The sequence below is a fragment of the Callospermophilus lateralis genome, chromosome 10 (assembly GCF_048772815.1).
Source record: "Callospermophilus lateralis isolate mCalLat2 chromosome 10, mCalLat2.hap1, whole genome shotgun sequence".
NCBI classification, from domain to species: domain Eukaryota; kingdom Metazoa; phylum Chordata; class Mammalia; order Rodentia; family Sciuridae; genus Callospermophilus; species Callospermophilus lateralis.
In genome coordinates this window covers 130,373,469-130,387,911 of record NC_135314.1, presented here as the reverse complement: position 1 = coordinate 130,387,911, position 14,443 = coordinate 130,373,469, and the positions used below count along the sequence as shown (strand labels likewise).

The 14,443-nt window shown below is 38.5% G+C and overlaps 1 protein-coding gene across 1 annotated transcript in view; it reads left to right on the top strand.

Moving 5' to 3' along the window:
• Positions 1-14,443, top strand: part of Dock3 (dedicator of cytokinesis 3) — a 589,707-nt gene that overhangs the window by 460,803 nt on the left and 114,461 nt on the right. Inside the window, exons 14-17 of the mRNA XM_076867085.1 lie at positions 155-280; positions 10,231-10,355; positions 11,870-12,032; positions 13,928-14,034. Of these exons, the coding sequence (XP_076723200.1) occupies positions 155-280; positions 10,231-10,355; positions 11,870-12,032; positions 13,928-14,034 (521 nt within the window). The remainder of the gene's footprint in view (positions 1-154; positions 281-10,230; positions 10,356-11,869; positions 12,033-13,927; positions 14,035-14,443) is intronic.

The window sequence follows — 14,443 nt, the reverse complement described above, 5'->3', positions numbered from 1 at the left end:
TCATTAGTGGAGTGGTAATTAGTATGTGTAACGTCCTGGGTTAAATCCCCAGCACTCCAAAAATAAAAAATAAAAATGAATTTTGTGTCTTTTCTAGTACTATATAACAGGGTGAAAGTGTGGTTTTGAGTAAGAAAATATTTTTGTTTTGCAGGTCTTATTATTTCCCTGCAGCTTCTTCGTGGAGACATGGAACAGATTCGAAGAGAAAATCCCATGGTATTTAATAGGGGATTGGCAATTACAAGAAAATTGGGATTTCCTGATGTCATCATGCCAGGTAGGCAGAACTGCTTGGGGCTGGGTAGGGAGATAGATGAGTTAGGAAGATGGAATCCATTGCTCCTCTCTTGAGGCAGGTCATGAGCTATGCTCAGGAAAAGCCCTGAAGCCATTAAATGCCTCCACATACCAAATCAGTTTGCTGACTGTAATCTGCAACCAGTGACTCTTTGGCTTTTGTAAGTATCTGTTCTTTTCCAGAAGTCCCCACATCATGTTCACCCATGTAATGTGACAGTTCAGCACATGGGCTTTATAGAGGCTGAATGATAGGAACCAACATGAATTTCTTCAGAGAGATGCCTTTTTGTTACCCTACTTTTCTATCATATTCACTAGAAAATTGTCTCACAAAAATTTCCTGCTCAAGGGGAAGAATATACTAAAACATGTGCTTTCAGTATCAGTGAATCTGATTTGTATAGAAATCACAGATACATTTTACTGTATCAAAAAACTATATCAAGCAAATAATATGAACTACATACTTTGAGTGAACAGGCAAGTATCTGGTTATCTGAATAGATTTCCAGGAAGAGTGGACCTACCCTCTCAATTGAGTTTTAATATTCTGCTAAAAGCTTATTTCCTTTTGTTTAAAATGGCCATGGCAGGCTAGAATGAACTGATTGTGACCACTTTAACATCATCTGTTTAGAGTTCTTTATGGTCAGTTCTCATGTTGAGAACATTTGCCAACACATACCCAAGGGCAGCATGACCTGAGCATAGGGGAAGGTACATGCAATAAATTCTGGCAGCTTTCCAGTTACACTGACTATGCATAGGTTTATTTTCTTTTACCTTTATCCTCTTTCCATGGACACTATGAATGAGAGCAAACTGCTGTGCACAACCTTCATTTTCTACTCATGAATACGGGAAGGGATGGGAAACTTAGGCTACTAGATCAATTATGTTTATCCCTAAATGCTAAGTAGAGTTCATGCTTATGAAAGGCCTCCACCTGGCTATTATAGAGGTGAATATTCCATAGAACATTTCTCCCATGCTGTCTTTACACAATTCCTCAGCTCTCTCTGGACCTAGTAATCAGAAAAAGAAGAGTCCAACATAGTCCTTGGCTTCTTGGCAGCCTGGCTTCAAAAAAAAGAATAGATGGTTACCAAAATTGATCTGATGATCTTTTCAAAATTAACTATCTAGATTTACACAGTGTAGAAATATACTCCAAGTTCCTTTCATTTTTTTTTTCAGTGCTGGGGATTGAACCCATGCCAGGAAAGCACTGTATCACTCAACTACACCCCCAGCCTCTCCTTTCTTTTAAGAAGTTATTTAATATTTTGATATTACTCTTCTAATAACCTTCACATATTCATAGGTTTAAAAACAAGTAAACAAAGACCAGAAAGGGGCAAGTTTCAATCAATGTATTTAAGCAAAATCTTAAGCAAAATTCAACTTACACTGATAAAACCTCATCCATAGAAAGACATCTCTTCTGAAGTAGTCTGTATTTCTTTGTATCATTGGTCTACAGCTTTACAAAGAACTTCTGTTTATGCTCAACATGACTGTGGAAATCTGCAATCTCAGGCATTGGTGAAGCAAAAGTAGTTTGTCCTCCCCTGGGCAGAAACATTAAGAAGTCCTGGGAGGTCTGGGGTAGGGTAGAATATGAGCGTGCTTCTTCCTGGGTTGTCTGCCTTTGAAGTACTGAGTGCTAAAACTGAAAGTAAGCAGCGGGGGTTTTGTGCATACTTTGTCTCCTTTTCCACTCTTTTACTCTTGAGGAAAGAGCTTTTTGCACAGATGGCCGCTCAGTTTTGTGGGCTGTTAACAATTGTCAACCTCCTTAATGTACCACAATATACTGTCAGAGTGGGTATGCCACCTGTGGGCAATATAATAGAGTTGCACCTGCAGGTCCTGATAGGGCAACAATAATGTGTGTTTAAAATGTGGTCAGTCTGTCTTGGGAAACAATAATAGGATGTCTTTCTGACATCCTATTATTGCTCTTTACTGGAGTGTAAATACACACTGTGTTGATGTGAGCAGAAGATATCCTCCTCTGAGCCACAGCTAAGACCCTGACTACACAGTTTTCCAGAAAAAGTGCTTTGGTGAGTCTGTTCCAAGTTCTGGCCACCCCTCCTCTTGCCTCTGAGTCACTCTTCAACTGTGAGAACATTATACCTGGGCTGCAGCAGTCCCTCAGCCTCATAATACTTGTGTGGCCATGTTACAAGAAGCTTCATCTTCTTGACACATGGGCAAATGGAGAAAGAACAAGAAAATCAATTGTCAGTGACTAGGAGCATTTTGACACTTAAGTCTGAGAAATTACAGTAGATGAAAAATTAGAATTACTCGTAAGCTGTGGTCCTTATTTTAAAAGTACCCAGTATTTTGGGAATGAGATTGATAGGATTGTGTTATGTGTTTGTGTGAATATAATATAATGAATTCTACTACTATGCATAATTACAATGCACCAATTTTAAAAAAAATAACTCCCTAGTATTTGGCAGAAACTCATTTGGAGAAGTTGTTGTTCTTGTTGTTTTGTCAAACTGCCTAGATAGGTCTCTGTCAAACTGAATTGGCAGAACTATAAGAAAGAGTTCAGATAGGCTATTGCCACACTAATACCTAAGATGCCATTTTCTGAAAAGGTCTTTCTGACATCCTATTATTGCTTTTTACTGGAGTGTAAATATACACTGTGTTGATGTGAGCAGAAGATATCCTCCTCTGAGCCTCAGCTAAGACCCTGACTACACAGTTATCGAGCTCTGCTCATGGCTCATAATAATGAGCAGAGAAAACAGTGATACTATAGGTGTTCTGGGAGCCTGGGGCTCCAGAGAAAGGCATGCTGATCCAGAAAAAATGCCATCTTAGATTATAAAAGAACAAATAGATGTGGGAATTTAAGCCATTTTTTGAAACTGCACACATATAACTTTTTGTTGATCATGATATTTCCGTGGTACTTCTCCTTCTCTCTAGACCATTTTTAGTTCAGTACAGAAACTAATAACTATAACACCTTTTTACTTCTTTCCTAGATTTTATTTTAAAGAAGATAAGCAGGAAAGAAAGATATTCCATAGTAACGGGTAGATAGTAATATAGTTCCCTGTGACTCATGTGTCAGAATTAGCCATAATCAAACTTTGAAGAACTCTTGTCAGCCAAAAGTCCATAACTTGAAAGGAATAATTTAAAACCTCGTGTTCAAGAAGGGGCTGTACCATTATCCAGATCATGTCTAAGCCAACAGAGATGTAACATCTTCTATATCACTATTTCATATCTTTCCTGGAAACTTCATGCCCTGGGGTCAATGGAAAGACAGAGCTCTGTTATGCTCTTTGGGAAGTACAACATTTTAACCTGTTTCATAAGACTTGAATTTTAATAGACTGTGGTATAGGCCAAGTTTTCTATTAAATGATCTCTGTCTTGCCATAAGAAGTCCACCTTTGATTTAATATGTTGTTTTAAAACAAAGAATAAGTTTTTCTCTAAAGTAGTAATCTTCAAATTTTAATATGTGTTGGAATCACCTGCAAAGCTTGGAAAAACACAGATTACTGGGCCCACTACCAAGAGTTTCTAATTCAGTAGAATTGGGCCAGGGTTCAACAATTCATATTTCTCACAAACTCTCAAGTGATGGTGATGCTGCTAGTCTGGAAACCTCTCAGAGAACGATGCCCTAGAAAATATTTTGCTTTAGAGATGTTTTGTTCTTCCCTGAGTCAGATCTGAGGCAAATACCCCTCCTCTTTGGGTTGTCCTGAACTTGCCCATTAGAAGACAGCTATGCAGACATGGCATCCCTCTAGAGGATTCCCTGACTCTTGCCCTTGTACTCAGAAATACACTATAATTTTCTTTGATCTCTGATTTATAAAATGCATATTTCATCACAGACCTGCAGTGATGTTTCTGTCTCTTTTCCTGTTTGTCTTAATTGTTTTTGTTTTTCTCTGTGCTGTCCCCTCATTCTCGCCCCTTTTTCTCTGATGCAGAGATGAAGATAGTTGGGTGTAAGTTCCTGCTTTTTTGTGTCCTGTCTGCCTACTGCCTGCTTTGTTACCATCTTCCTTTGTTTCATGGAATGTTGCAATACTGAGGTGGGGTGTCATGTACATTATTAATCCTTCATCAGCCTCACCTTCCCAGTAACTGAAAAGACAAAAAGAGAAGCTACTCGCCCACCCTATGACATCATATATTACTTAGGGTATTCATTAATATCTGAGAACATATTGGAATGTTTAGAAAATCTTAACAAGTCTGAGGTATATAGAGATGGGAAAGGATTGTTTTATGAGACAGAAGAGTTACTGCAACTGAAAAGAAAATGAGTAGTACTTACCCCAAGCCACACAGAATCAGAAAGTTTATCTTTTCCAGCCCTGCTAGGAGATACTTCATAAAGAGAGCAGATGTACAGAGATATCACTTTCGAAAGAATGGTCTTCTCAAGGGAAGTGATGAACTGATTTGTCACAAATGGATTCATGTTAATCTGTGTCAAATGATACTTTGGTATTATTGCTAAGGGATGGTTTAAGAATGATCATTTCTGGTCTGGTAAGAGGTTAAAAGATCATCATATTCCTGACCCAAGAAAGGAATAACTATATATAATGATGTCATGCTATTCCCATATCTGTCATCCTGTTAGAGCAGAGGGCATCACTGACTTCATAGTAATAGATACCAGAAGTGTGACTGCAAAGACATGGTGAGAAAAATAAAGAGCCCGTCTTTTTTGGATACCTAAAGAATCTCTCCCAAGATTGTTATTTTTTCTTTCTCTCCCTCAAGAAAATAAAAAACTTCTACAAAATAAAACATTGATTTCATATGTTCAAGACTCCATGTAACGTGTTAGTATCTTCACATCTCAATGATTTTTGTCAGGAGACTTCTTCCTATTCTACAAAAAGATAGAATTGGCACCATTCCATGTAAGCTGCTGTATCTTCTAAGATAAGATATATCTTATTGTCTATGGTCTGAAGGGAAAGAAATCACATTCATAGAAGCTCCTCCTAATCCTATTTAGATGCATACAAAATATAAATAATATACTATTAAGTGCTATTTTATTTGAACTCAATGCCTTCTAATATGTGGTATGAATAATTTATATAGAAGGGACATAAATATAATAAATAATCCAAACCAGACTGAATGCCCAAACTTATGTGGTCTTTATGAACCATTTCTACGTAGGCCAGAATCATTTGAGACAGGGCCCCAAACTTCAAATAATGCTGGAGTTTCTGGCAAGAGATTCTCTTGCTGGCAGAATGCTATAGTGCTTGAGCTAAACCTCAGAGAAGTTCTGAGGCCTCTAAGAAAATTGCTCTTAGAAGAAACCTGCAAACATATCCTGAGCTCTTTTTCTCCAGAGTCATGCTAGAATGCATGTCTTCGGAAGGTCAGATCTATTACTGCTGAATGCCATGGCACATGGCAACTCATCAGCAGTGCTCCCCAGACCTCCAAGATTTCTGCTGACTTAATAGAGCTGTTTACTTCTCAGACCTCTCACTCCATAAGGACCCTAGAATATTTCCCATTATAATAAGGTAGCATCAGGCTGTCAATGATACCCAAGGCATGGCCTCTGAGCAGACTGAGCCAGCTGCTAGAGCAGGCAAGTTTTGAGGACACACAACCTGTTTTCAAAATGGAGCCAACCTGCCACTCTTCCCAACACTCTGATCTTTACCTATCTCAAGAACATTCTTGCAACACCATGGTGATTTCTTGGACCTGGAAATAGCCCTATGCCTAGCTTTCTTTTAAATTTTTAACACCTTTAAAAACTTGTTTTGAGAAATTAAAACAAAGTTCAGTGCAAAAAAGAAATTATTATTCTCTTGTCTGAATTAACAGCTATAAAAAGAATTTATTAAATTTGTTCTAGTCTTTTTGCATCTCTGTAAAATATATCATTAGAGATGAAAAAAATAAGGTAGCATCAGAGTCATTACATTTCTCCTTCCCAGGAGCTATTTGTGTAGGCTCTCAAGAGTTGAAATTTTTGATGCATAGTGACAGTGTAGCATAGCTATTCTTATATAAACATTCCAAGCCAGGTATCAACACACTATAACCTGGGCCAAATCTAGCCAGGAATCTATTTTTGTACTGTTTACCAGCTAAGAATTTTTTAAAGAGTTGTGAAAACAAAGAATACTGTAATAGAGACATATGCAACCCACAAGACCTAAAATATTTACTGCCTATACTGTCTATACAGGAAAAGTTTTCCAACCCCTGCCCTCTGTTAAGTACCTAGTTCCCTGACCACAACTGTACCAACAGCTGACATGGGCTATTATGGGAGCTGTGAATACAGTAGAGACAGTTTACTCTGAGACCCCCTTACAAGAATAAACTCAATTCACTCATCTCATTCAAAAATTCTATTGCATGGTACCTAAGAACTAAATACTTTGAGATATAATATCCTCTACCATCCCTAGAAAACAGGTAACACCTAACAAAGGAAGGCAGAGCTGCCCAAGGCCCTTCCTAAAAGGAAGACTCATCAGCAGGACCACCCTCAGTAATACCTATTTTCACATCCTGCAGAAAAACCTCAAACCCTTCCCAGCATATTTCCATACAGCCTAAGAGCTGTCCAGCCCTTCACTTTAACCAAACTTTATCAGTGTCCTCCCAGCCGACCTCATATTTTGGTCGTCTTATGTAAACGATGGAGAGCATCAGAATTACCTAGTGCTTTTAAACACACCACAACACACACATACATACACACACAATATAATTTGAAGGGCTAGATACTAGAAATCCAATTTTAATAAGCTCCCCAGGTGATTCAGATACAGAGAGCCAGGCAGCGGTCTGCAAACTAATCTCCAAAACCACTGCTCATGCCTTCTCTTTCCCATCCTCATCGTAATGTGCCTGTCCTCATCCCTCTCCTGTTAATATTTCCTGGAAATTGGTGCTAAAGTTTATAGAAACCTCCTGACAACAATGCCTTAACCCAAAGGCATGATGGTCCTGGTAGATTTTGTAAACATGTAACACACAGTAAGGACCATTGAAGAGCAGGGGAGTCCTGGAAGGCTCTGTAAGACAGACCTGCGGCTTTTCACGTGCTTTCTAGGTGTTTTGGTTCAATTCAATTTAAAAGATCCCAGAAAGCTTTTGACAAGAAGCTTCCCCCACCTGCAGCAATATTAACTCTCACAAAAATGCCATTTTTCATTGAAACCATAATTTGCAAAATGGCAACCCATAAGGGAGCCTAATATCTAAGAACAGTGCTGATCTAGGTAGGTCTATTCCACAAATAAAGAACAGGCAAAGACCTGATGAAATCAAGCTTCTTTAGTCTGTAACTCTGAGAGTTACTTGTAAGTATTAAATTTTTTCCCCTCAGGTATACAATCACCAAAGGAATTCTATTTTTAGAAAAGAACGAAAAATGAAGGACTATCTCACTCAGTCCTTCCATTTTGAAACTGGCATTTTGGCTTAAAATGTCCTCCTCAGAAACTATGAACTCATTCCACACAGTCAACGCAGATCAAATTCTATGATTATAATCTCCAAGACAATGCCCAGTTTTATATTAGTATTCTGTGTAATATGTTGCTAAGAAAATTTTGAAAACATTTCATTTCAAGTACATGTTCACTGTAGCATGGTTAACCTTGTATAGAGCCATGAAAATCAAAAGCCATTGTACAACCTAAAAAAATATTTCCAATGATCTTTAGAAATATGCTTCTTAAAGCCACATAGATTATCTTCAGAAAAACTTCCAGAGAATGCAAGCAAGGCTAATATTTTAAACCAGCACTTATTCTTCAAATTAGACATTAAAATTCTCTAGACTATTCACTTAATGCTAAATCATTCTAGAAATTGAATAATTACTTAAGTTTTGTAAGAAAGCTAATGTGAAACCAAAAGCCTTTATCAGAAGATGGCTCTGTTTTAATTGCTAAAAATTACAGGTGTAACTAAATCTGATTTATCCTATTATAATAACAATAGACCATAGTAAAGTTCCCAATTAAGTTTGAATTTTGGACTTTCAGGAGTTTCAGTACTTTTCAGAACTGGTTTTATTTATTCTGTGTCCTAAAAATATCAAACGGATGAATTTGAGTTTCCCTTCTCTTTCTACCTGCCTTCACCATTCCGCCTGCACACCTGAGTTCTATTAATGGTATGCTAGGAGATCACAAGCAGGAATGCCCAGAGGAAGCAGATTAAGATTCCAAATTCATCCACATTCAAAACAGAGGCTCTATCCATCCCAGGAGGAAAGTCTGAACAGACTTCAAGGGTGGATACCCTCTTAGGTCCCACATATGCAACAGTTGCATTTGGGTATGATTTTTAATTTTTTTTAGTTGTTGATGTTTATTTCATTTATTTAATTATATGTGGTACCTCACACATGCTAGACAAGTGCTCTACCAATGAGCCATAACCCCAGCCCTTATATATGATTTTTAGAACAGATTTTCCTCTTCCCTTCATGGTAGCCTCAGAGTTGCTTGTTTGGAAAACAGAATGGCTCTCACACATTAGAGAAAGTTATCAGGACTCCCAGAGAATAATTAAGTACTTATCTTGGGCTGCTCTTCTCTATTTGAGCCAAAATACTTTTAAAACTTGTGCATCCAAATAACTGTGATTACAAGATTGCACTCCTAGAATAGGAAGGTGACATGAAGACTGGAAGGTGTCATGAAGACCCAAAAAGAAAGTCTTGCACATGTGCCAGTCTTGTTCTATCCCAATTTCAATAATGAGGGATATTCAGATGCTTCCACAATTTGAGAGTTGGTCAGAAAAGACATTGTCATCTATCTCTGACTAAACCAGAAAGCTCACTTGCTAACCAAAACCAAGCCCTGTTTCTGTCATTGCAATTCTAAATAGTAAATATATTTCACTGTGCCAATTTTTCTAAGAAATTGAAAGTAGAAAGAATGTGTGCCTTCTGAATTGGCTTGCTTTGAAAATTAACTTCCTGTGACCTCCTAGATGGTTTCTGTAAGCAGCTAACACATCTTCATTTTGTTCTTACCTGTTTTCCTCTGCTATTTTCTTCCTTTGAAGTTTTTTTCCCATGGTGTTACTATATTTTTTAGAAAGTTAAAAGCCTTTCTTTATAAAATTATGTGAATAAAACTGGCCATGTTACAGATTTATAAACATAGAGCAGCCTAATAAGCTCTTCTTATACTTGAACAAGGAACCCAGTTTCCTTTCAATTCACCTTCCTAAAAAGGCAGGTGCAACTTGGTTCATTTTGGACCTAATAGTTTGAGTTTCTCCTGCCGGATCTTGAGTAACAGAGATGAACGAATAGAATGGAGTCCGAGCACAGGAAAGCAACAAGAGCATAACAGATTGCTGCCCCATTGCCTTCACTCTGTGTTCCTGGAGAGTGATCTACTTCCAGAGCATTTGCAAACAAAACAAAGAAAAACTGACAGGTCATCCAGGGACTTTAGCTGGGCACTCCAGCAGGGAAGGTAATTGGAGCAAAGTCTCCAGAAGGAATGGTGGGTATATACTCTATTTGGACTCAAAAAGTTTTGGAATTGTAAATAAATAAATAAATTTTAGTAAATAAAACAGACATAATTAAAATAAGTGTTATTCCTTCTGAGTTTAAAATATTCCCTTTTGGGGTATTTTAGATTGCATAAGAGAAGTTTCTCTACACTGGATAAACCAGGGGTTATCTTTATGATTCAGACTTAGAGAACATATGACTAACCATCGTGAGTGCTGCACTGATGTTGGTAGAATGTTCATTGTTATTAACCAAGCTTGGAATGCCCTGAGCACCCACTCAAGCCCCAGAGGTTCCAAATGCTAGCCTGTTTCTCCATGTAAATGGGGCAGTGTAACTTCTATGGTCATGAGGACGTGGCATTTCTTTCCCTGCAGGTGATATCCGAAATGACCTGTATCTAACCCTGGAGAAGGGGGATTTTGAAAGAGGGGGAAAGAGTGTACAAAAGAACATTGAAGTGACCATGTATGTGCTTTATGCAGATGGAGAAATACTGAAGGTAAGGCTTGCCAGTCGGTCATGTAGAATGGAGGCCAATGTAATAATTCTGGTGTGTTCTTATGGTCTTTCTAGAAGCCCATTTCCTTCAGGCAGGATTGAACTCAAATCATCCCATATACATTCTTCTCTCCCTTTCCCTTTCTTCAAGAAAACCCTATAGTATGCTTTGATAGTGATTTCCAATGTCATCTGCCTTTGCAGACATTCTTCCTAGTGTCTGACCTGAATCCCTCCTGTTTCAATTTATACCTATTCCCTCTAGTTCTGTCCTACATGTTTACCTCTTCTGCCATTCTGCCTCACATGAACTTGCCTACTTTGGTAATAGTAATTAGGTTCTATTTTGCCTTTTTGTTTCTTAAGCTAACCTAGAAAATTATATTTGCATTTTGGTCATAAGTAAAACTTAGACACTCACTGGCTGGTACCAAGTTATGAAATAAAGAACAACAAACTCAGTCCTGGAACATTATTTCCAGCTCATGTAGTACAAGGATCCTCTGGCACTCTTCATTGAAAACAGAGACCTGGTATGCAATATTTATATTGTCAGTTTTTCCCTTAGACATATCACAGCTAAGTTCCTGGTTAGTAACAAGGCACCATTTGCAGTGCATTTGATAGAAGGCAAATCAGTCTTTCGTAATTCTCACTTCTGAGTATTGGCAACAGTCCCAATGAGACATGCAGAGCAGAAGGGATCATTCCCATTTGAAAGAGGAAAAAGGTAAAACTAGTTGATATCATCTTCCGAAGTAAGCCAGAAATAAAGGAGAATGTTGAAACAGTGATGGAAACAGTAATTTATGTATCATTTTAAAAACAAAACAGAAGGACCTTGACGTGTCCATGGTTTGCATGGAAAGTGTCAAAAGTAGCAAAGCCATTAGTCAGTCATGCTGCTTCTGTGTGTCAGGGAGATGCTCCTGATCATGTTGCCCAAAGCTTCCTGTCCTCCAGGACAGAGACCCAGGTACTCTTGGGACTATATCTTCATGGCAACTTTGGGAACAGGTCAAGTTAAATCTGGCCCTCCTTGTTTGTATCCAAGGAAAGTCAGCAAATGATGATCTAAAATGCAAGTCCAACACTGGACTAAAGAAAATTAAGAAAGCAAGCTCTTTTGATTTATAATTTAGTATTTCTTTATGATATGGTACAATGCTGTGTAGTCAACTTCTCTCATGGAACTTACTCTCCTTTCTCATTGAAGATTAAGAGTCTATTTTAGTGATTCAGATGCACTACCTAGCTTCCCTCCAATTTACCAAGCAATGTGTGTGGTAACTTCTGCCCCAAGGAAAACAAGGACCAATTGTGACTGCTAATTGCTTATACCATCCACACAGTTGTTTCTAAAAGTATTAAATTTAAGTCAAGTACACTCTCATTTCATAGATTTAGCCTGATGTGAAAATAAAACTTTCACACAGGAGAAAATGTCCTAGTGATACACAGAATCCAGGTGCTCCCTTCAAGAAAATAACACCTTATTTTGCTTCTCTCTTACAGGATTGCATCAGCTTGGGTTCAGGAGAGCCAAATAGAAGTTCCTATCACTCCTTTGTCCTCTATCACAGTAATAGTCCTCGCTGGGGAGAAATTATTAAATTGCCTATCCCCATTGACAGATTTCGGGGCTCCCACCTGCGCTTCGAATTCAGACATTGTTCCAGTGAGTGAGACTCCCCTCCACATTCCCTTGAAGATATGAATATAACTCTCTTTTGTAGAATAGAATTAAGAGAATTCTTATTGGGGCAGGAAAAAGAGGACTTAGGAATAAATGGATACTCAGAGATCAGATGTTATTAGAGGGTGTTCTTTGGAGTGTAAAAGAACCATGGGCCTTCCTAGTGTCTGAAATATATAGCATCATTCTCCTTTGGATTTTTCCTTTGCACTATTAAACCGCTTCTCAAAGAACTCCTAGGTCATCAAGACCAGCAGTTTAGTTTCTCTTTGTATTTAGGTAGCCTGTATATCTTGGGGCATAAATGGAAGCTTGTTCTAGTATGTTTCTCATCGTTTCTGTAGTCAGCTTGCTACCTAGTTAATGAAAGAAGGGTCAAAAGAGTGGGGGTGACACAAAAGTTAACTCAAAGTGGATCAAGGAACTTGATATCAAATCAGAGACATGGCGTCTGATAGAAGAAAAAGTTGGCTATGATCTACATACTGTGGGGTCGGGCTCCAAATTCCTCAATAGGACACCCATAGCACAACAGTTAATAACTAGAATCAACAAATGGGACTTACTCAAACTAAAAAGTTTTTCCTCAACAAAAGAAACAATAAGAGAGGTAAATAGGGAGCCTACGTCCTGGGAACAAATCTTTACTCCTCACACTTCAGACAGAGCCCTAATATCCAGAATATACAAAGAACTAAAAAAATTAGACAATGAGATAACAAATAACCCAATCAACAAATGGGCCAAGGACCTGAACAGACATTTCTCAGAGGAGGACATACAATCAATCAACAAGTATATGAAAAAATGCTCACCATCTCTAGCAGTCAGAGAAATGCAAATCAAAACCACCCTAAGATACCATCTCACTCCAGTAAGATTGGCAGCCATTAGGAAGTCAAACAACAACAAGTGCTGGCGAGGATGTGGGGAAAAGGGTACTCTTGTACATTGCTGGTGGGACTGCAAATTGGTGCGGCCAATTTGGAAAGCAGTATGGAGATTTCTTGGAAAGCTCGGAATGGAACCACCATTTGATCCAGCTATTCCCCTACTCGGTCTATTCCCTAAAGACCTAAAAAGAGCACACTATAGGGACACTGCTACATCCATGTTCATAGCAGCACAATTCACAATAGCAAGACTGTGGAACCAACCTAGATGCCCTTCAATAGACGAATGGATAAAAAAATGTGGCATTTATACACAATGGAGTATTACTCTGCATTAAAAAATGACAAAATCATAGAATTTGGAGGGAAATGGATGGCATTAGAGCAGATTATGCTAAGTGAAGCTAGCCAATCCCTTAAAAACAAATGCCAAATGTCTTCTTTGATATAAGGAGAGTAACTAAGAACAGAGTAGGGACGAAGAGCATGAGAAGAAGATTAACATTAAACAGGGATGAGAGGTGGGAGGGAAAGGGAGAGAGAAGGGAAATTGCATGTAAATGGAAGGAGACCCTCAGGGGTATACAAAATTACATACAAGAGGAAGTGAGGGGAAAGGAGGAAAAATATAAGGGGGAGAAATGAATTACAGTAGAGGGGGTAGAGAGAGAAGAGGGGAGGGGAGGGGGGATAGTAGAGGATAGGAAAGGCAGCAGAATACAACAGACACCAGAATGGCAATATGTAAATCAATGGTTGTGCAACTGATGTGATTCTGCAATCTGTATATGGGGTAAAAATGGGAGCTCATATCCCACTTGAATCAAAGTGTGAAATATGATATATCAAGAACTATGTAATGTTTTGAACAACCTACAATAAAAATTAATTAAAAAAAAGAGTGGGGGTGACAAACATAAAAAGAAGTTCTATTAAAAAGCAAAATGAAAGGCAAAAATAGCTAACACTTACCTCTGGTTGCAGCAAAAGACAAAGGGGAAAAGAAACTCTTTGGCTTTGCATTCTCACCCCTGATGCGTGATGATGGCACCACCCTCTCAGATGATATTCATGAGCTTTATGTGTACAAGGTATGGGGCCTGGCTGTCTTTCATCCCCACCCTTCACCTCCTGTGGCAACTCTCACACATGGTTCTCAGGTGGGTTTTATTGGGCAGGTCAGAGGAGTCAGAGTAGTGCCATGATGGGTGAAAACAGAACAGCTGTGGGCAGGCTTTTGTTTTTAACGCCAGCAGGCCTTTTGTTTCCAACCTCCCACTTCATTGGATGAAAATTTATTACTGACTCCTCTATGCCATTGTTGTCCAGGCTAGTTAAGTTCTAAGTCCTGCTATTTGAGATCATGGTTCTGCTGTCACGGCTTAGCTGCCACCCAAGTTTGTTTGCACAACAGGTGGAGGCCACATTCCTTTCCATGTTTTGTTTAAAAAGCACGTAAAATGTTTTGGAAAGTTTCCAAACAGAAAGCCCTCTTCCAAA